General features: G+C 36.5%; 1 protein-coding gene across 1 annotated transcript in view; it reads right to left on the bottom strand.

Moving 5' to 3' along the window:
* The window catches only part of LOC136844404 (proline-, glutamic acid- and leucine-rich protein 1-like), a 62,973-nt gene extending 42,204 nt beyond the window's left edge, over positions 1 to 20,769 (bottom strand). Inside the window, exons 1-6 of the mRNA XM_067113541.1 lie at positions 20,566 to 20,769; positions 17,939 to 18,003; positions 14,431 to 14,527; positions 8,933 to 9,091; positions 8,224 to 8,295; positions 5,327 to 5,557 (exon numbers count right to left, since the gene is read on the bottom strand). Of these exons, the coding sequence (XP_066969642.1) occupies positions 5,327 to 5,557; positions 8,224 to 8,295; positions 8,933 to 9,091; positions 14,431 to 14,527; positions 17,939 to 18,003; positions 20,566 to 20,673 (732 nt within the window). The 5' untranslated portion in view covers positions 20,674 to 20,769. The remainder of the gene's footprint in view (positions 1 to 5,326; positions 5,558 to 8,223; positions 8,296 to 8,932; positions 9,092 to 14,430; positions 14,528 to 17,938; positions 18,004 to 20,565) is intronic.
* Between the last annotated feature and the right edge of the window lie 1,574 nt (positions 20,770 to 22,343).

Below are 22,343 nucleotides of genomic sequence, written 5' to 3'. Positions count from 1 at the left end.
CGCAAACGCTTCTATCCGTCCACGAAGCCTAACAGGCTCATAAAGAGCTCGATCTGGGGACCTAACCTCTTCCCAGAAGAAGAGGTTACGAACGTTATGTCAGAGGCTACAAGGGGCCAACCAGAGTCTGGGCGGCTCGTTGGGGCATCCCCACCTAAACGCAAGACCCCCGAATCTGGCGGTCCTCAGAGCTAAGGGAGGCAAGCGTTTTAGGAGACATAAAAGGCCCCACCAGCAGACGGTAGTTCAAGCCGTCCCAGTCTCGCAGCGACACAGTCCCTCCACCTCAAAAGCTCCCCCAACAATATGTGCTGGTCCAACCAGCTCATTCCCTTGCTGCCCTGCATGTTGGCTACTCACCAGCTTACAATCCCCACCTCACGAGGGCAGGGGTTACTCACGGCCTTAACAGAATCGCAAGGGGAAGAGGCAGGTCCTTTCACAGAGGGAAGGCGAACACCACCCCCAAGGGGAAAACCTGACGTGGTAGAACAAACCACTCCTCCCACTGAGAAAACACAGGTAGGCGTCGCCTCTGTTGGTTCAGGGACCAATGGACCTTCAGCCCCTTGGGCACACAGTATAGTGTCCAGTGCTGGGCCTGGGTTGAGTTGGATCAAGGAACCTCCTCCTCCGAACAAGTTTTACCAACCACCCTCATCAATCCTACGGATTATAGGCAGAATTGTCAGCCAAACGAGCACAAAGAAAGTAAGGCACCTAAAATTTCAAGGCAGGTTATTCACAGTTCCTAAAAAAGACTCAGATCAGCAAAGAGTGATCCTGGATCTGTCACACTAAATCTCTACATAAAATGCGAAGCAAATTTCCTCGCATGCTTACACAGCTCCAGGCACGGATCATCACGTGGAGCCGTCACCACCTCCATCGATCTTTCAGACGCTACTATCACGTCCTCCGACGGCGCTGAACTTTCTCAGTTCGGTTTCAGACTCCGAATCAAGCCTCTACTCTTCAAGGTCATGCCCTTCGGCCTAAACATTGCGCCCAGGGTATTCACACAAGCTGGCGGACACGGTAGTTCAGCAACCTGGTCCCGGGAGGGATATCCTAGCAGCATACCTGGACGATTGGATAATTTGGGCACCAACAGTTCTGGAGTGTCAGAAGGCTACGACCATAGTCATCAACTTCCTAGAATCGCTAGGGTTTTCAACTGAACAGACAAAAGTCCCGCCTGACTCCGGAGTCCCGGTTTCAGTGGCTGGGCCTGCAGTGGATTTGTCTGCTCACACGTTATCCCTCCCACCTCCCAAGAGAAAGGAGATAGCATCTCTCACCAGAAAGTTCCAAAATCAATCAGCATCCCGCCGATCCCAAGAAAGGGTCCTGGGTCCCTTCAATTTGCCTCAGTGACAGACCTGCTCTAAAAAAGGGAAACTCAAAGACATAAACAGAGTATGGAGGAGTCGAGCCAATGTCAAGCTCAGAGACAGGGTCTCTCCATCCTCGAATATTGAAAACAAGACTGCGGCCTTGGACCTCTGTCAAGGGCCTCTCCAAGTCAGTTCCGCTTCAGTTTCCCCCTCCGGCATTAGTTGTCCATACAGACGCTTCCCTAAGCGGCTGGGGGGGATATTCCCCAAAACAAAAAGTACAGGGAACTTGGTCCACAATGTTTCAACAGTTCCATATAAACACCCTGGAAGCTATGGCAGTCTTTCTGACTTTAAAGAAAATCCGCCCCCCCAACCGATTCATATCAGGCTGGTATTGACAGCGTGGTAGTTCATTGCATCAACAGGGCGGCTCCAAATCAGGTCGAGTAAACCAAGTAATGGTTGCCATCTTCTCCCTGGCGAACAAGCACGCTGGCACCTGTCAGCCACCCACCTAGCGGGGGCACGGAACGTGGTGGCGGACTCCTGTCCAGGATGACTCCGACCTGGAGACGGAGTGGTCCCTGGACACGGAATCTTCGAATGGATTTGCCGCCAGGTTCCGGGTCTCCAAGTGGATCTGTTCGCAACAGAAAGCAACTTCAAGCTCCCTGTTATGTGGCTCTAACCTGGACCCTCAGGCATACGCTAATGGATGCAATGACAATAGATTGGAACAAATGGGAGAAAATTTATCTGTTCCTCTCCAATAAATTTACTGTTGAAAGTATTGCACAAACTCAGGACATTCAAAGGTCAACTGGCCTAGTAGCCCCTACTGGCCGAAGAGCAATTGGTTCCCTCTTCTTCAGGAACTGGGATCATGGAGTCTTCTTGATTCCCAAGCCCATACTGACCCAGACAGTACAAACTAAGAATGTGTCAGCTTCCTCAAGAATTCAGAATGCCCTAGCTTTATGGACTTTATAAAATTCGCAGCCCAAAAAGGAGCAAACATTGACCCTGTCAACACTCTGTTTTTTGAGTCAGATAAAAAGAGATTCTACTCTTAGACAGTATGACTCAGCAGTCAAAAAATTAGCCTCCTTCCTAAAAGCATCTGAAGCCAAGGTTATGACGACTAATTTAGGAGTCTCTTTCTTTAGATCATTGTTTGAGAAAGGCCTTGCTCCAGCCACTATTACCACAACCAAGTCAGCCCTAAAGAAAGTATTCCTGTACGGGCTTTAAAATCGACCTTACAGACTCTATTTTTCATCCATTCCCAGAGCATGCGCTCGTCTGAGGCCAGTAACACGCCCACATTCTGTTACGTGGTTTCTCAATGACGCCCTTAAGTTAGCATCAGAGATAGATAACTTTCAATGCTCTATCAGGATCTGTTAAGAAAACCTTATTTCTGATTAGCTTGGCCTCAGGTGCTAGAATCTCAGAGCTGTCAGCTCACTAGGGGTGATCATTTTGTGAACTTCCTCCCTTCCGGAGAGGTCCTCCTTTCCCATGATCCTAAATTCTTAGCCAAAACGAAGACCCACAAGACAGGTGGTCTCCTTGGAAGGTGGTGCCCTTCCACAAGACCAGTCTTTATGTCCAGTTCATACACTTAAATCTTACCTTTTAAGAACTCCACAGAGTAAGTCGGGTCCTCTTTTTATCAGGGAGAAAGGTGGTACACTATCACTGAATGGTATAAGACAACAAATTCTATATTTTATTAAACAAGCCAACCCAGATTCAGTTCCTAAGGTTCATGATATTCGAGCAGTTGCTACTTCCATTAATTACTTTCATAATATGGATTTCTCAGAGTTGACTAAATATACGGGTTGGAAATCACCCCTAGTGTTTAAACGCCACTATCTAAAAACGCTCGAAGCCCTGAAATTTTCTACCATAGCTGTGGGAAGTGTCATCTCCCCACCTTAACCAATCATATCCTTTTCCTCCTTTCCCCCCCCGCCCGCCTGCCTCATTTGCTTCTCTGCTTGTCCTCTTGGTTGATTATGCCTCACTGCCTTGCTCCTCATATTGATGTATTTTGTCTTTGTTGAGTGGAAACTGTAATCTGACATGTTACCATAATGTTTTCTTGTGGGGTACTGGGCGGTTTTTATTTGCACCATGTACCCCAGGTATCTGTATATACACTGTATGTTTTAATTACGGTTTGGTTGATCTCTTATGTGTTTAACTTAAGTTTGCGTGTGTAGTTTTAAGATTGTATATACCATTTATTTTGTACGCCATTGTACCTATCCAATTTCGTAATTTTGTTCTTTCGGTAATTTTAAGTGCTTTTGGGGATCCTTCCTGTCATGCCGGGACCTCCCCTTGTCTTTCTAGTCTTAAGTCTTTGATGTACCTAGGTTTAGTGTTTTTCTCACATGTAAGAGATTCCCTCATTAAACTGCTTTTGTGATTTATGTTTTTTCTTCAGATTACCCAGTTTCCTCGTAGTTTGCAGCCTTGGCATGATTCTCTGTCACTATTTCACCGCTGACACGGACTGAACTCAGAAAAGTGGGATTTTGACAAAGGAAAAATCTATTTCTGAGGAAGGTCCGTGTCACCCGGTGACCCTCCCTGACTCACCTATGGCTCCCCACCCCTTTTCTTTTGCACATGCCAAGTCTGGGGTTAGTGCTAGCATGGAATGAGGTAGGTGGCGCTGGTGTCGCCCGCCCTGGCGGGGTGTTGAGTGTGTGGGGCTGTAACGCTCACCGCTCTGTTCCGGGATTTTGATAAGGAGAGATCTTTCAGTAGGTTTCGTGGTAGTGGTATTTCACTCACCCTTACTTATACCGACGCTTCCTAGAAGACGCTGACTGGGGGTAGTAACCCCAGCTTTCCTGAAAGCTCTTTTTCTCTGGTATATCTAGCATTTTATACCTAGAAATTCGTGCTGTAATGGAATTTCACCGTGACACGGACTTCCTCAGAAATAGATTTTTCCTTTGTCAAAATCCCTTTTTATTCAACAAAACTTGCTTTAAAGAGGGTCTTCTTCCTTTGTAATAATAATAATAATAATAATAATAATAATAATAATAATAATAATAATCCCATATTCATCCGAACTATGCACCGTTTTCAGTGCAACGTTGTATTTGTACTAAACCATACCAATTAGCTGAAGTGTGAATTAACTCACAAAGGCGTTGATGGATGTGTGAAACAAAAACTGAACTATCTGGATGGGAGTACAAAAAATACTTCTACTCAGCCAGGTGAACTAACCGAGCATTATATGTACTGACTGGCTCAACGAAAATATCTTTTTTCTATATGGAATCTTATTGCATGATTTTTGTTTTGCAACCATTATGCTACACACACAGTACAAACAATTGACTAATGATAAAATTGTACTGTACTGTACATAGAAAATGAGATCCAAAGAAAATGTATACAAGGGAATCTTGCAAATATGAAGTACTGTAGTATTGCACTTCCATGTGCACTACATTACTGGTAATCTGGTTACTGTCTTCTCATAATATTTGGTTACACCTGTAGTACACATAACATTCATTATGAATACAATACATTATCTTTGGATGTCTTGTACTTGATAATAGCAGTTACTTGACCATGAAGTTCTTGAATGAGAAATTTTGTATGCTAAAGTGTCATATTTTTTGGTTGTTTTGTGTTCATTATACACTTATTATAAAAAGATATGAACATAATTCTCAATTCTTTGGATACTATTAATTTTTTTAAGTTAATGCAATACAGGACACAGTACAGCATACAAAGAACAATTAAAAAACACTCTGCTCTCCTCTGAAGTCAGTTATTTTCTTTTAACATATAGTCACACAAAATCTATTTAACTATAAGGGGCACTTGCAAATCAGTGCTATTTACAAGTTTAGCTACAATCATGTATTATTTCAAACATAAGGAAAATGCCAAGAACAAATTTATCTTATAAAACCAATAGTCTCAAATTGATGACTTACCTCTTTTTCTACAACACCCTCAAAGAGGGAATCCATTGTCTTGTGTGCAAGAGCGAGAAGCTGGGTCAACTGCCTTCCTCTAGCCTCTGCTTTTCCAAGAGCTTTGTTACCCCCCATTCCTGGCAGAGGTAGCACTGCAAACACTTTTGCAGCTTTTTCAACAATATCAGGTGCTCCTGCTCTACTTAGAGGGTTGTCCAGATACTTCAACATATTCTCTTCAATCAGAACCTATGACATAAACCATAAATTAGTAATGTACAGTACAAAGGATTTTTCATTACAACCCATTAATCATAAAATGCCTTATTCCATGTAGGAATTATTTCAGTTCTAAATTTATCTTAGAAAGAATGCATCTGCCCCAGCTAGCAGGCTCCTACCACCACTCCACATCTTTACTCATTCCATTCTGCAACTCTAACATCAGTATCTGAGCAGCACTCTCCCAGATCATCTTCGTGTTCTCACAGCCTAGTGCCAACTTTCTCTCATGCTTTCCTCTCTTTTTATTTCACCCTATTATGTGGTGTTCTTCACTACTGTGCATATGTGTGAAGGCACAGACTTCTGTCAGTCTCCCTTTGCAATAACCACAAAAAAACCAGATCTTTGTTGTTTTTCAAGAGGGCTTGCTTTAAAGATGTTTTTTTCTCAACATTTTATGATTACTACTTACTTATATTAACATTCACCCCATATAGTGTAGGGGTGTGGGGTTCCAAGTGCATAATTCCCTGGGAATAGCCAAACTTCCATGGGAAGTCTGCATTTGTTTTGGGGTTCTGGAATTGAATACATTAGCACCTCAACTTAACAGATGCTTTGGGGTCTGGCTTTCTGGTAAATAACAAAGACCTTATATTATAGCTTGCACATGAATATCTTCTAAATATCTTACAGCTAACAGCCATTCCACATAGTTCCTAACCTAAACTAACCTGGACTTTACACATGACATACACGACATTAAATTTAAGAGATTATTTAAAATATATCGCATCTAACATGGTAGCACAGCAAAAAAAGATTTAGACATGGGAAAATCCTATTTTTTGTATCTTCTGTCAGTCCTCAACTGTTTTACATTCTAAAGGAAACATAAATATCAATTCAAGTCTTAAGAGCTGGTACCCAGAAGTGTGAGTCTACAGTCAGTTGGGAATAATGATTCAAGGTTTTCAACTTCATTCATTCTCTTTACCTATTCCATCTTGGCTTTCCTACTTAATGAAGAACACTCTGGGCCATTCACCTCTATGAATGAAGAACACTCTGGGCCATTCACCTCTATGCCTTACAGAACAAGTAAGGGTATAGTCATCACCCAATTCCAGATCTTACAAAATATCCATTTGTTTTACTATCAACGTTCTAAGCAACTCATAACCCCTCGTTATCCTTCAGATCCACTGGGTTCCATAAATTCCTCTACTGCCAAAACCTGATGATGGTACCTGGTCCACTTTATTCATGTATCTGGATAGCAGTAGCAATGCTCCCATCAAACTAAGATGCTATTAAGGATATGCTCAAGTACTGAGTTTATGATAAAAAAATTATCATTTAATATATATAGTCACTACCCGATTTATGAACAAGTTACATTCACGACGGCTATTCATATCTTGAATTGTTTGTAAGTTGGTTTTTAATATGTAGTACATAATTTTTCATGTTTACATTCCCGAGTTAACTCGGGAGTCACTGATGATACTATTTTCACTATATTTTAAAACAATGCAGTATTATAAAGAATTACTTTGGATGTTAGAATGGTGAAAAGAAGAAAATAAAATTTAGATTCATCCATATTCAAAATTTAGTATTTTTTCCATGCTTTGAAGGTTATGAACTTGGAGAGAATTTCGCCTGAGCAGCGTCTGACATTGGAAGCTCACAAAGTAAACAGTGCACATTGCCATCTATTGACAAAAATACATACTAAACATTTCTTATGAGGAGAGGAAATATAGAAAATGGGAATTCATCAAAGACAAAGTTACATCAGGCAAGTATTCTTGTGACTGTAAGAATACATGGTAGTTAATAACAAGAATACTCTAGATAATTAGGGAAGGGGTTAAAGGAACAGGTTCTTTTTTCTTCCTCTTGTTCTTCTGTTCTTTGCAAAAATTATGACTAGCAGAATAGATATGCCAAGCAAAATTTGAACTTGTGGGTAGCAAAGGGGAGCATTCCAAACACAATTTTAATTTGTGACTGTCTGTTCGTATCTCTAATCTGCAAAGTTACAATAAACAATCCAGTTTGCCAACCTGCCAAGAGTAGCAGGCTCTTTTTTTCATTTCCTTCGAAACTTCAGAGTTTGGGAATTCAAGTGAAACATGAATTATGTTAAAGTAATATCTGTAGCGAATAAACTTATTTTCTTCTATAAAAAAAATAACATACTGCACCTACTTAACAAGCTTACCCATGCCTGACAGGTATTAGTAACTTCAACATTAGAAAAACAGAACATTAAGACAATTAGCCACAAATTAATTCCATAAAACTGTCTAAATTTTCATGTATTTTTCAGGCATCTAAAATAAGTAGAATATCTAAAACTCTCTGAACTAAAGACACTCAAAAGTACCTCGCTTTAATTGATAATTATGGGAATCAAGTGTCTTTTTTATGAGTTTATTACTAGATACAGTATTTTCCTCAAGCATGCTTAGCAGACTAATTAATTTACCATCTAGCTATGTAGTCATGATATAAAGAGTATCTTTCAGTATTGTTATCATAATCTGGTCACATTAATTTTTATTTTGTTTTGATGCGATGGAGAGTTCAGTGGCAATGCAAAGCTATATATAAAAAAGGATGATTCAAGGTCAAAGGAAATTTTATGAGACGAGACAAAAGTTATAATAACACATCTTTACCTTTTGGGGAAAACACTGGCCTGGAATAACCTTGACTAACTCATATAGACACTCAAATGCTGCAGAATCCCACTGTTGAAGAAAAATACAGTTAATGTTATCCAAAAAAAATTAATAATGTCAAATAAAACTGTAGTAAAAAAAAAACTGTTCACAAAGTGACTATTTTTTCACTGATAGTACTATATAAAATATGTCCAACCATAAACACTTTCAAATGCTGAATTCCAGATTATGAAGGAAATGAACAGTAGTCTACAGTCTACAAAAGGGATTTTGACAAAGGAAAAATCTATTTCTGGGGGAAGACCTGTGTCACCCAGTGAAATGGTTCAATAGCATTTCTGAAGGTATAACTATGGCTGGGTCTACCAGAGAAAAAGCCTATCCATAAGATCGGGTTACTTCGAGGCGATCACCAACGTAGCGGTAAATTATCTAGGGGTGAGTGGACTCCCACTATGCAGGTCTTGCATCATGGTATTTTTCTCATGTAAAATGGTTGATTTAATACCACTTTCCAGTCTATTCTGGTACTGCAACATTGAGTAAAATAAGAGGTGTAAAGCATTTCTTTACAAACAATGTTATTATCTACAATCAATAATCCTTACTTGACACGTTTAAATTTTTGGACATTTAATATTCATATGATTCCTAATCAATAATACACACCATTAATAATGAACAACACAAGTTAAACTCTTACAGAAGAATCAGCCGTTGCCAAATTCTGAAGCAAAGATGACTGTAATTTTGTGAGGAAAGACTTCTGAAGCTCAGGTAAGATCACTGCTGCTTTAAGAAGAACAATTGCAACCTTGCAAGCATCAATTTTCTCTGCTGATCCACACAGTGAGGTAATAGCCTGAATGAAAAACATGAAATAAGTAAATTAAATAATTTATTTTTATTGTAGAATATTTGTTCATACAAACCCATTAAACACAACTAGTCTGAATTGCAATTTACAAGGTATGGAAAGGCACTTAATTCTTGGAAGAGAAGAGGAGACCAAAATGTAAGGAGTAAAATCCTTCCTCACAATGGGCAGTGGTACATACTCCAGGAAACACATCTCCACTTGTAATGCATGTGTATGAGCATTATGAGCACATCCAATAGTCTCAAGCAACATCAATTCTCATTACTAATACATCTGAGGGCATTAACTACTCTTGGGAGGTTTCTATTTATTTGAGCTAATTTTTTTATGATTAGCCTTCATTATTTTTCTATTTATTTGAGCTAATTTTTTTATGATTAGCCTTCATTATTTTCATATTTTAATAATTTTTCTTCTGATTTAAGTGTACTGTATTGTGTTCACACTATTACACTTTTTTTATTAATATATATAACTGCATTTAATATTTATGGCATATATTATATATATGACCTATTTAAGAAAAAAACATCAATGGAAAGAGGAAGATATGCAAATGCACATGGTTTAGAAAAATTTCCGAAAATTTTTCCCTACCTTCAAGGGAAGTTGAAAGTGACTATTTACAACCCTGTATTTTGGGGCCTTCTTTTACAAGACTAGGTAAAAATATGCTAATTTTACCAAATTTATGCATGTTTTTTTGCCAAAATTTACTTTATATTATTTTGTCTAAAATTATACATGCAAATAAGAACTAAAATCAGTAACAAATTCTGAGTATATTTGTCTGTAAAATATTCTAAAACATTTACTGAGATGAGTTGTCCACTAACTTTTTGTGAGGTATGTATGTTTTTTATAATACAGCAAGGCTAGCAAATGTTGTTCTCAGCACAGGACAGAGGTATTTGTGTGCCTTTAGTACTTGATGGAGGGAACATTTGATGTATCTTTATGGTCCATGATGTCTTCTTATTTATTTGCTCATACATATACCCAGGGATTGCTGCTGGTTTTAATTCTTATCTTTTAAGATAGTATGTCAACTATATGTGATAAAAGATACAAACTAAAACCAACAGCAATCCCTGGGTAGACTGTACTTATAACCAAATAAATAAGAAGATGTCATGGGATAGAGGGGGGCAGTACATTCCCCCATCAAGTCTCAAGGCACATTAATCCCTCATCTGTCCTGTATTGAGCTACACAGTTGCCATAAGTATCAACCATTGTAGTGTTATGAACATCTTTTCTGCTAAATTCATCCAAATCGTAAGGTGTGTAATATTAATACTAATATGAGTTAGCCCATCCATCACTCAAAACCTGTTACAGATACAAGCAGTCCCCAGTTATCCGCGGGCTCAGTTATTGGCGATCTCAGTTTTTTCGGGTGCTTGTTAAAGGTTTAAAAATTTGTTATTTCTCCAGCATCGCGATAACTGAAAATTGCTGATTTTGGTTATTAGCGATTTTTCTTTATCGCCTCCTACCATCAGAACCTAAACCCCCCACCGAGCAACTGCCCTGCTTGTACTGGGTATGATGATGCCCATCCATTAAGGGTTCAAGCACTGTCATATACATATACAGGCAGTCCCAAGTTATTGGCAGGGGTTCCATTCTTAGGTGTGATGATAAACTGAAAATCGGCGATGAAAGCATAAGATATGAAAAAGCAGCTAATACATCTGCTAATGAGAAATCCATCCAGATGATGATTTTTAAAACATATACAGTATTAACCCCTCAATTATCTGAATTAATAGTGCCAAGGGCAAGTCGGATATGGGCAAAATCCAGATAATGAAGAGTAAAATAATCTAGGGGTGTGCAAGGGCATATATGTTTGTGATGCTAGGCCTATCAGCCATTCAAAACCAAAAATCAGCACCTTCTAAGATTCCCTCTTAAAATGATAATGTATCCATATCAGCCATAAGTGACGTCAAGCTTTTGAGCCAATAGCTATCACGAAAGCTAACCCTTTCGCTCTACATCTCTTGCTCTGTATGTTCAAGAGTTTGTTTCTTAGTGCATTACTGTATCACGTTTACCATTTTTTTATTTATTTTTCTCAATTTAATGTACAGTACTTCATTACAAGTTTAGTTGACTATGATTATCACACATATCATAACAGTGAACAAGAGAATATTTTATCACTGCTGATATTTCATCTCTAATCATTGTAAAAATACTTGAAATGTGAATTTCATATATGGGCAACACCACATAAATAGGCTATAGCAAGTTTACCCACGTCAAGGAATAAGTGCATATGTACGTTTCCTTTCTTTTTTTCTTTTTGCTTCGCTCGATTTAATGTACCATACTTCATTACAAGTTTAAATGATTCTGTGATTATCACACTTATCATAACAGTATGCGAGAGAATATTTTTATCACTTGATATTTCACCTCAGCTCTCTCTCTCTCTCTCTCTCTCTCTCCTCTCTCTCTCTCTCTCTCTCTCTCTCTCTCTCTCTCTCTCTCTCTCTCTACCTTTGCACATATTGCATTTATCTCTTGGTTTGAAAGAATAAAATTTGAGAAAATACAGTAAAAATAAAAACGAGAATACTGTAGAATTAAATATAAATAACAGGACTGCATTCATATTTTGGTTTGAAAAAATAAATAGTGAGAAAATACAGCAAAAATATAAGCGAGAGTACTGTAGCATAAAACATGAATAAAAAAGTGAAGTAGTGTGTGGTACAGTACTATGAGGCAAACATACCCTGGTTATTGTCTCTCTCTCTCTCTCTCTACCATATCCCCGTACTATACATATCCTTTAATAAAATGTGAATTAATTTATCACAAACATGAAAACATGAAACCATACAAGCTCTATCAAGTCAGGTCTACCTAGCCCTCTTCATCCATCCAACAATGCATACCCCATCCCCTCCCACCCATAAACACTGCTCCCGAGCTCCACTCACCTTCCTAAACAACTCCCTTCTCTGAGCCTTTCTCTACTCAACGTTGCTGCCCCTCCCCTCCATGGCACTAAGCCTCTGACCATGGAAACTTCTCAAGGCCTCCCCATCCCCAAAAAATCTTTCCTGGTCAGTCCAAGCATTGGCAATGTTACCAAAATTTTCTTGAGGCAGCACAGCATTGCCAATCATCAGAGGGAGGCTTTTTCAAATTTTAACAAATTTATGTATATCATATACCTTTGGGGCCTTGATCCCTGGTCCGGGTGTGTCAGATAATGTCGAGTTCTGGATAATGACGATCTGTATTAGTGAGGGATTACTTTATTGCAGTGACTGTGTGACATGCACCAAAGAGAATAACTCGACACTATTTTTATCATGAATAAAATATGAGGTTGGTATCTTTCATGAACAAGAATGGTTTGTATTATACTTATATTAAATCACACTTAACCCTTTCATTTACCAATGTCTGATATAAACGGCATAAAAATTTAAGTCCTTCGCATATTGATGTCTTATGCAAAAAAAAAAAAAAAAAAAAAAAAAACTGCACAAACCAGCAGATAGGATGAGGATCATTTTCAGTGAGCGTTCCTGATATTTTTATACACATGTAACATGTATCTTTGATTTTTATTCTATAATTGCATCATTTATCTTTTATTTTTGGCAAGAGAGAAAGAGAGAGAGAGTAATATTTTTTATACATATGTAACATTCATGTTTATTTGTTTTGCATAGTTTTAGATTTTTATTCTATAATTACATTATTTTTTACGAAAAATGTGACGCTACAGGCAGTCCCCGGTTTACGACGGGGGTTCCGTTTTTACGCCGCGTCGTAAACCGAAAAATTGTCAAAAATCGTCAAAAATCATAAGAAAACCTTACTTTTAATGCTTTGGGTGCATTGAAAACGATGTAAACTGCATTTTTATTGAGTTTTTCATCAAAAAAAAAAAACCTTCAAATTATGATTATTCTGCCATTTTGGAGCCATATTTCTTCCGTCGGATCAGTGTACGACGCGTCGTAACCCCAGAACATGCATCGTAAACCGGGAAATAATTTCTGATGAATATATTTGAAAAGCGTTAGGAATTCGGAACGTAAAGTCGGACCTGGCCAGTAAACCGGGACTGCCTGTACTTTGTCATTCAATTTTTCATATTTCCTTTGGTATAATTTCAACTTTTGAACTGCAAAACCTCCATAATTTATCTGGGTAACTTTTCCTTATTGCAAATATTTTTTTGGCAACTATTTTTTGGGAGAAAAATACAGTTTTCTCATATGTAGTAATTTCTACCCATTATTCCACCTACATAAAGTTATTCTGTTTTTTTTTTTTTTTTTATGCTACTGTATAGAGCAATCATTCAGCTACAAAATGAAAAAAATTCAGCAGTCTACCTTGAAAATGGTTGGAGCTGCATGTCTTGGAACATAAAAAGGTATAAGGAGTTTCCTGAGTACAGTATATCACATGGGTGACTGGCACTTTTCTTACAGAAAACACGATGCTACCTTGTCATTCATTTTTTCATATTTCCCTTGCTATAATTACAACTTTTTGCATTTCAATAACTAGGTAATGTATCTAAGTATCCTATGGATTTACAACAATGACTTTATAAATAATATTTTTTGGGGAAAGAGAAAAATTTTCACCTATTTTGTAATGTCTACTCATTATTTCACCTGCATAAAGTTATTTTGGGGAGACTTTTAATGCCATTGTATAGAACAATCATTCAGTTGCAAAAGGAAACAAAACTGAGCAGTCTACCTTGAAAACTGTTGGAGCTATGAGTCTGAAGAAAAAGGTATACAAATTTTTTGCACATATCACACGATGACTATCACTTTTCTTACAGAAATGTGAAGCTACTTTGTCATTCATTTTTTCACATTTTCCTTGCTATAATTAATACTTTTTGCATTGCAATAACTAGGTAATTTACCTGAGTGTGCTAGGGATAAAAAACAAAGACTTTATGGCAAATATTTTTTTGGTAAATTTTCTTCGGGGGAAAAGTGCAAAATTTTCTTGTATCTCGTAGTTTCTACTCATTATTCCACCTACATAAGTTATTTTGGGGGAATTTTTTTTATGCATTCTGTAGAAAAATTATTCAGCTAAAAAATGAAACAACACTGAGTGGTCAACTTTGCATTTTGTCAGAGCTACATGTCTTTGAACAAAAAAAGGTGTAAACATTTGTATTCTTACCACTCAAGTCACTGCTGCTGCCCATAGATGTACAGTAATTGTTTATGAGTTACAAGTGAAAGGGTTAAATTTCTTTTTAAAATTTGGTTATCAAACAAATCAAGTGAATAATGCACACTGCTTCTCACCTGACAGCAAGCACCAAACCAGAGGTCACATCGTTTCTCCAGCAATGCCGGTGAACCCTGCTGAATCAACGGTAACAACAGCTGAAAGCCATGGTGTCTGGAAAGGCAAGAGAAACATTCAACAACTGCTTTGCAGGATACTACAAATCCAGTTTAGGTTGCCTCTGTTAGACATTCCTAGCAAGGGGGGAACTTTACAAGTTATGGAGACTACAGTATTTCTGAAGTTAAAATCTAGATGGTAACATCCAACCATTTAAGTAGTAAATTTTAAAAATTTCAAGCATTCAAGCAGTACAGAACCTTAAGCTACATTACTACTATTATCATTATTATTCTATTTTATTATTATTATTATTATTATTACTATATTATTGTTATACTGTACAATTTAACCAAACTAATGAGTTATCATTCTCAACTCAGGTCCTTGAAAATTTCAAAATTGGATACTGTAGAGTGAATGCTGAAGATTGAGAAAATGTCTTTCAAGGACCTGTTTCTAATACCATACTTGACCTTCATTGATACTTCAAAGTTTGAAAATCGCTATAGTACATACACTTAATTTCAAGAGATTTTCTGCATTCAGGAATTGGGTCATGTGGGTATTCATACCCATTGATCAGATGAATGAGAAGTGTGAAGACAGAATATAACTTCCCAGTCGTGTTTTTTTTTGGAATGAAGAATATCACAAACCAACAACTGGTTTAATCTGTTATAATTTGTTATAGCAAGTTTCATTATTCCAAAATGGCTCCCATTTACTGATGATGATGGACTTTAGAGATAGTAAAAAATCACTAACAAGAACATGCATACTGTACTTAGATCTATTCACAGTGATTACAGCTTTATCTGCTTTATAATCATCTTCATTTCCTTAATGTCCAACATGTGCAAAGAAACAACATATTTTAACATATCTTCTTTAAATTATATGGATCTAGTAGAAAAGCTGAAATACACTGAGTCCCTGCATATACTGTATAGGCTTCTGGTTTATTAATCATGAAAAGCAGAAAAGTTAGAAAGGACTGAACAAACTGTGTGAAAGAGGCATTAGAAAGGGGGCCCTTAACATCCAGGAATCAAGAGAGTTCACTTAGGTTGGAGATGAATGGCACACAGTGTAGGGTGTCCAACAAGATTCAAATGAGCCATCATTGTAAGGTATGAAGCATCTAACACTGGCTGTGGAAGTTTTCTGTGCATGGGATTCATCCACAATTCAGTGACTAAAAGTATGAATGAGGCAGTGATTAGTGTCTTGTCTTCACCCTGAAGTCATCCCATTTAGAGAAAAGGCTTGATGTAAAAAAAAAAAATGAATGACTGATTCACCTACACACAAAACCAGACTCAAACAGAGGAATGACAGCTCATAAGTGTTTAAAACTACAAACATTGCAGTCTGCAGTATATTTTGTACTTTCCAACATGAAAGAGGGCAGTTCACAGCACTGTATAAGTCTGCACATGATATAAATTATCAATCCAAAATGGAACCAACTGTGCAACTGTTTCACACAACATTGCAACAAACTGGAGTTCTCCAACATCTATAACAAACAAACTTCATAACTGAACATTAATGCAGTTTTTATGTTGCACTTACAGTACAACATTATTAGGAAAATATTAGTTACTAAAAGGAATTTTCATGTTAGCCCTTATCTGTCAGATGCTGAATGATGATTAATAAAATAGATCATATGTGAAGTCTATGTCTTATCCCTACTGACTTATCTAAAAGAAATCTGTAGAAAAACTGTGGCTACTGACTGCATATTTATGTTCTTATCCAAAAAAAATTAAACCATATTCCAAATTCATAAATAATTCTATACTCTCCTTAACGTTTGTATAAGTTATTCCAACTCCTAAGAAACCATGCATGATTCAATCTTGGTACTCTTGCAGCAGATACTAAAACACTGAACTTTCACAGGCTAGGCTAACATTAACTGAAGCAATTATAAAAACACATAACCTTATCTTCAAAATAAAATACAGTACAGTAATGTAGAGGGTGGTAGAAAGTTACATAAACAACTAAAAAGGCAGGTTTCCTCCTAACACAAACAAAAACAAAATGTAAAAAAAATGCAGCAACCTTGAACATTTAAAAAGAAAAATATCTATACTAGAAGAAAAATCAAATATATACCACTTACATAGTTGAATCCACATTGCAAAATAAAGCATCAAAAGCAAAAATTTTTGGAGAAAACCCATAAAAGTTGTTTAAGATCATTTACTCATTCCCTACACCCTTTTCAGGATACTCCCCTGCTGTGCTTGAATAAAGCAAACATAAGAATCTTTTTATATAGCTAGGATATTAAATATGAGTCATAAACAGCCTAAGTTAAACACAAGCAAGAAAAGCATTAAGATGCTGCAAACCTCCACCAAGGGAGAGTAATCCACCACCAACAGGGCCCTATTTCTTTTTTAAATACACACAAGAATTTCTGTGTAACAATGCTAACAAATAGTCAAACAAACAAACCAAATAAAAAGTATAATCTGCATTCATACTTCACTCTTGACCTATAATTGCAACCTTGGCTCTTACCCTGCTCTACCACACTGGCATTATTTATCGTATATGAAGTCTATTACGAATACTTTCAAAGTTATGGCTAAGTTTAATTTCTTATTTAACCTTTGACCCAAAGTATGACCATGACACTGATATGGACACTGACTTCATTAGCAAAGTATGTAAACCAAATATGAAGTCCATGTGATAAACAGTATACTTAAATTCAAGTTATGGCCAAGGTTAAATTTGTATTTAAACTTGAAACCTCCTATTATGATGCTGACATTGACCTTACTCTGTATATCTGCTTCATTAAATGGATAAAATTGCAAAATATTATTTCAAAACTTACGGCAGGGGTTAAATGCCTATTTGTAATGTAACCATAAACTGTATGAACCTGGCCCTCCAAGTACAACATTGAGCTCATTATAAACACCAGCTAGTATGCTAGTGGACTATGCATGCCAAATAAGAAGGCTTTATCATGTTCAAAAATTTGGCCAAGGTTAAATTCCTATTTGACTTTTGACCTGTAAGTATGAACTTGTCTGAGGCCACCAAGTCCCTTTGCACATCATCATTAGTAAATTATATATGTTCAATAGGAAGCCTCTATCTTGTATGGTGCAAAAGTTATTATCAAGGTTAAGCTCTTTTATAACTTTTGACCTTTAACAACAGAAATAGTTTAAAAAAACAGGACTAAAAATATAATCTGGTCAGAATACTAACACACATAACCTGTAAAAAAAATTAATACAATGTTGATCAACAAACTCAATGCTACTTTCAAAAACCCATGTCAAAAAATTGCTAGTTTTTTTCTTGTTCTTAAACCTGTTCTATATAAAGCAATACTGAGTTTCATTAAAATGAAAATTTAACACATATGTAAGTAAAATACTGGCAAATAGTGACTACATAATAAATGGCAGTCTTATCAAAACATACCTGGTTTTAACGCTTTGCAAAAGAAAACTGATCTCCTTCAAATGCGACTGAACTACACTAGGAATCTGGAAAAGAAATATGAAGAATTTACTAAATTGCACTCAGACATTGATTTTATACTGTATATGAAAATTCCCAAGTACCACATACCGTATTATAGTCTATATCCACACTCGGCTCGTAACAGCCACACTTTGGAGACTGTTGAAAGTCTCAAAATTTATATATTTTATACTCTGCAGCACTTAAAATCTGATTACGTTTCCAACTGACATGTAAAACTGAATATACTTACTGTATAACACAGAACTATATACAAACACATGTAAAAAGCATTCAGTTATGCATTCTTACATTTGCAAAACTAAAATTACATATTCACCTTTCAAGTTTAGACTTAGAAAGTTTACCTTGATTTTTTCTTTATTTAAATTTCTTGAAAAGTTTGCCTATTATTGAAATTCAACCAGTAACTAGGATACAATTAAACTGAGTTGCCCTATTATATAATTTTTTTTAACATCAACCAACAGCACTGTTTTCATGCCTGATCTCCTATGTTATCCATCAGCCATGTCAAACTTACAGCAACAACATGGAGCACCTACCATGAAGTGTGAAGAATTTCTAAGTAACTTCAGTTTCAGTGATTGATATAAATATATGAAACAAATGCAGTTGTTCCGGATTATTTCCTAAGACACTCTACTGTTAACCATAGCCTGAACTTACATCAGCCGGGACTGCTTTAATTCAACAGTCACAGAGGCATGTCCTGAAAAGGAGTGCTACCTAGAATAGCATAAGGAAAAATATGTACGATGGCTACTTTACCACTTAATGTATTCAAAAGTGCCGTCAGTGCACCTCACACAATGCACTGGAGGCACTACTTAAGGTTCTTTGCAGCATCCCTTCAGCCCCAACTTGCAACAACTTTCATTCCTTTTACTATTTTTCCATTAATTATCTCTTCCATCTTACTTTACATCCTAACAATTGCATCAGCATTATTTGCAGTGCTAAATGACCTCAAAGGTCCCAGCACTTGGCCTTTGGCTTAAAAGTTATATTTCAATAAAAGGATCAGCACGCATATTCTGACCATTCTTGAAATTGGTTGCACATGCCTATCCACTTTCACATGGAAACTCAGCACCACTACAGAAACACTTGCCTACCACCAGCAATTAGGAGCCCATGCCTCCAACAAGCAAGAATGCCTTGCTAGAACCCGATGACTTCAGTGATTTCAACAACTTTCAATTAGATAAGGTAAGAAGTCAGATTTTATGTAAATATTAGCTACATTCATGAATACGGAGGAGTGGGGAAGTTTAGGATGTATCGCTGCGGTATTCTTAGTGATGTGGAAGCCACAGCCAGTCCATATATTCAAATTCTGATAGACTAGTCTCCATAGGCCTATGGTGTATTCATATTCAATAATTAGCTTAAACTGCTCACTCCTCATTTAAAGTGTTTCTTCTGATCACTTCATTACCCTATATTTATCACACAAAATGTGCATTTACTAGGTTTTCTAGCAAAATTTTACTTGAAAAATGAACTTTTATCATTAGTTCAAGTGATGGTTTCAGTTCTCCTAGGCTTTCTACCTCAAGATACTCTGCCAAACCATTAGCCAGGTTTCTGTAAGCCCCCACCACAGTCCCTCCTCTGCCGCCATAACTGATCAAGACACAGCCAATGATTTTTCTTCAAACTCAAGAAAGTGTGAACCCTCAACATCTAAGTATAATGCCATCCCTACCCCCCACTCCCAAACCCAACAATCCTGGTTTTCCACTGTCCCCCCAATAACTTACATTTAACAGTAGGGAAAACACAATATTAAGCAATTTCAACTATTAATAATGGTAAAGAATGCATAAAAAATGAGATATACAGTAGGAAATATCATTTGTTCATATGTCTGCCCAAAATTATGGTACTGTAATTCCAACGAAAATCTCCACAAGGAGATATTTTTCATTAATAAAATTTTGTGACTGAACAATATAGAGAAGGATGTATATGATGCAGGACTGGTGAAATAGGTCAACTTGAAAAATTTACAGAAATACGCTAACGTACGAAATTTACCATCTTTTGTTCATGTTTTTACACAGAAAAGCTCCAAAGGGTGCCATATTTGGTACCAGCCCCTCAGAGATAACGTAAAAACATAAATAATAGTAAATTTCTAAACTTTTTTCAGTAAATTTCTCAAGTTATCCCACCTGTACTGCATCATATGCACCCTTTTCTATATCATTCAGCCAAAAAATTAAATTAATCAACAATATCTTCGTGCAGAGCTCTTCATTAGAATTACCAAAATTACTTGGCCTAATGCTGTGGCTACTATTCAATCTTTATGCTACCATAAACTACCAGGGAAGTATGCAGATGGAGGGGTCACAGCACATTTTGGGGACTATGTCCCCCACCCCCAACCAGGTAAGGAACAAGGTCCTAAGTAAGGGTAAGTCTGGTTAGATTGTAATACCTCTGAAATGCCTACCCCAGATATGAAGTAGCCTAGACATAACCATGTGACCCCTCTGTTTACACTGGCTCCGGCTATAGCCGAACGGCAACCTTAGGTCACGGGTTTTGCTTACCTCCTTCTGAAACAATCCATGATTTTCAATGGATTCGTTTATAAGTTTCACTGATTTCCTTATTCCTTGATTACTGTATTCCGAGCAAACATTTATGTACACCTCCATCTTTGACAGAACATGCTAACACCTCTAGAACATGTGAGTATTTGTTTACGGTTCGGATTCTTCTTCTTCTTGCTTCAAAATGAAACCCTAGTAGTTGTAGTAGTAGTAGTAGGACATCTTTCGTGTAGACAGGGCTTGAGCTGAGTGCCATAAGTGGCCCTCTTCAATGGAAAAACCTAGAGTCTACATATTTATTGAAGCAAGAAATAACAGTTTTTGAACAATTATAGCATGTTACTAAAGAAGCTTATGATCTCCTGTTTACCATTAACAAACAAAAGACAAGAAATACTGAGAAGAAATCTTAAGTATAATTCAGCTCCAATGGGCACTTACAGTAGCCTACATGTATCGTATGTAAGCAATGATTACTGCATTAACAACCTGGTTGGTTTTGGATAATGGACACAAACGCAGCTCAAGAATATATCAATAGAGATAAAAAAAAAAAAGAAATTGCAATTAAATAGACATATATGAAAAAATTCCTAAGTATAGCAGATGTATACATACAGACATAAATGTATGCATGTATGTACAGAAATGAATATACATATCTTTACTTTTTTCATAAGATTCTGTGTAATTAGATATTTTATCCTTATGCCTAAGCATTTCTTTTGTCTGCTTCTTGTTTTCGTTTGCCATTCTTTTAACTATACCGTAGATTTATTTTGGAACCAATTCAAAATTTTTTATTTAATTTTAAAAATTAGTAAGCATTTCGTTTCCGCGTTTCAGCCTATTTCACCAAATTCATTTGGATAACAGCTTGTCGATTCCATTCAGATTTCTATCTTTTTATTTTTAGAACATTTCTATCTCGGAGTTATATGGTCAAGATGCTCTCTATCGTTTTTTTTTCCTCCTTTCTATTTATTATAAAGTTTATTTTCATAGTATAGTACTTGGCATCTGTCAATCATTGTACATACTGTATCTACGATCTTTCTTAAAGATGTTTTTGGAAATGCCATTTTCTTCATTTCTTTGAAAAGCGTTATCAATAATATTATATATTCGTCTATCATTGTACCTTTTAGGATTTCTTTTCTTAAAATATTCTATTTCATTTCCAGTGTCACTCTCTTCATCTCTAAGATAAATATGATTGATATATTTCCATTACAACTTTACATTCTTTTATTATGTAATTTCCAGTTCTGTTGGTAGAGTAAATAAAAAAACTTTATTTTTTATTTTCTTCTTTCGAATATCTCCTTCTTCAATTGAAACATATCATCTGAATAAACCCCAGGCCTCCGTGGTTTTCTTCTTTTCATATTCTCATTTTTCCCCATTTAGTTTAACAATTATCACTTCCTTATATATTCTAAAGTTTGGAATTTCAAGTTTTTCTCATGTTTGCTTAGATTTTTGTTAGTTAACCTGCCTCATTTATGCTATTGTATACCCCTGTTTTCATAAATTCTTTCATCTGTCATGGCAACTCTAGGCATTTTCTTTAACTTTTCACGCTATAGTCAGAACTCAGAAGTAAGATTAAACAATATTGAGCTCAATTACTTTTTCTCCATAGTATTTGCCCTACATCAAAAAACTTTAGGGGACTTCAAATTGGCCCCACGTGCACAACGTTGAGCTAAACGTATTATTATTATTATATTGTTGTTGTTATTATTATTATTTAGAAGATGAACACTATTCAT

Source organism: Macrobrachium rosenbergii, chromosome 12 (assembly GCF_040412425.1).
Source record: "Macrobrachium rosenbergii isolate ZJJX-2024 chromosome 12, ASM4041242v1, whole genome shotgun sequence".
NCBI lineage: Eukaryota > Metazoa > Arthropoda > Malacostraca > Decapoda > Palaemonidae > Macrobrachium > Macrobrachium rosenbergii.
This window is presented reverse-complemented; position numbering and strand designations above follow the sequence as displayed.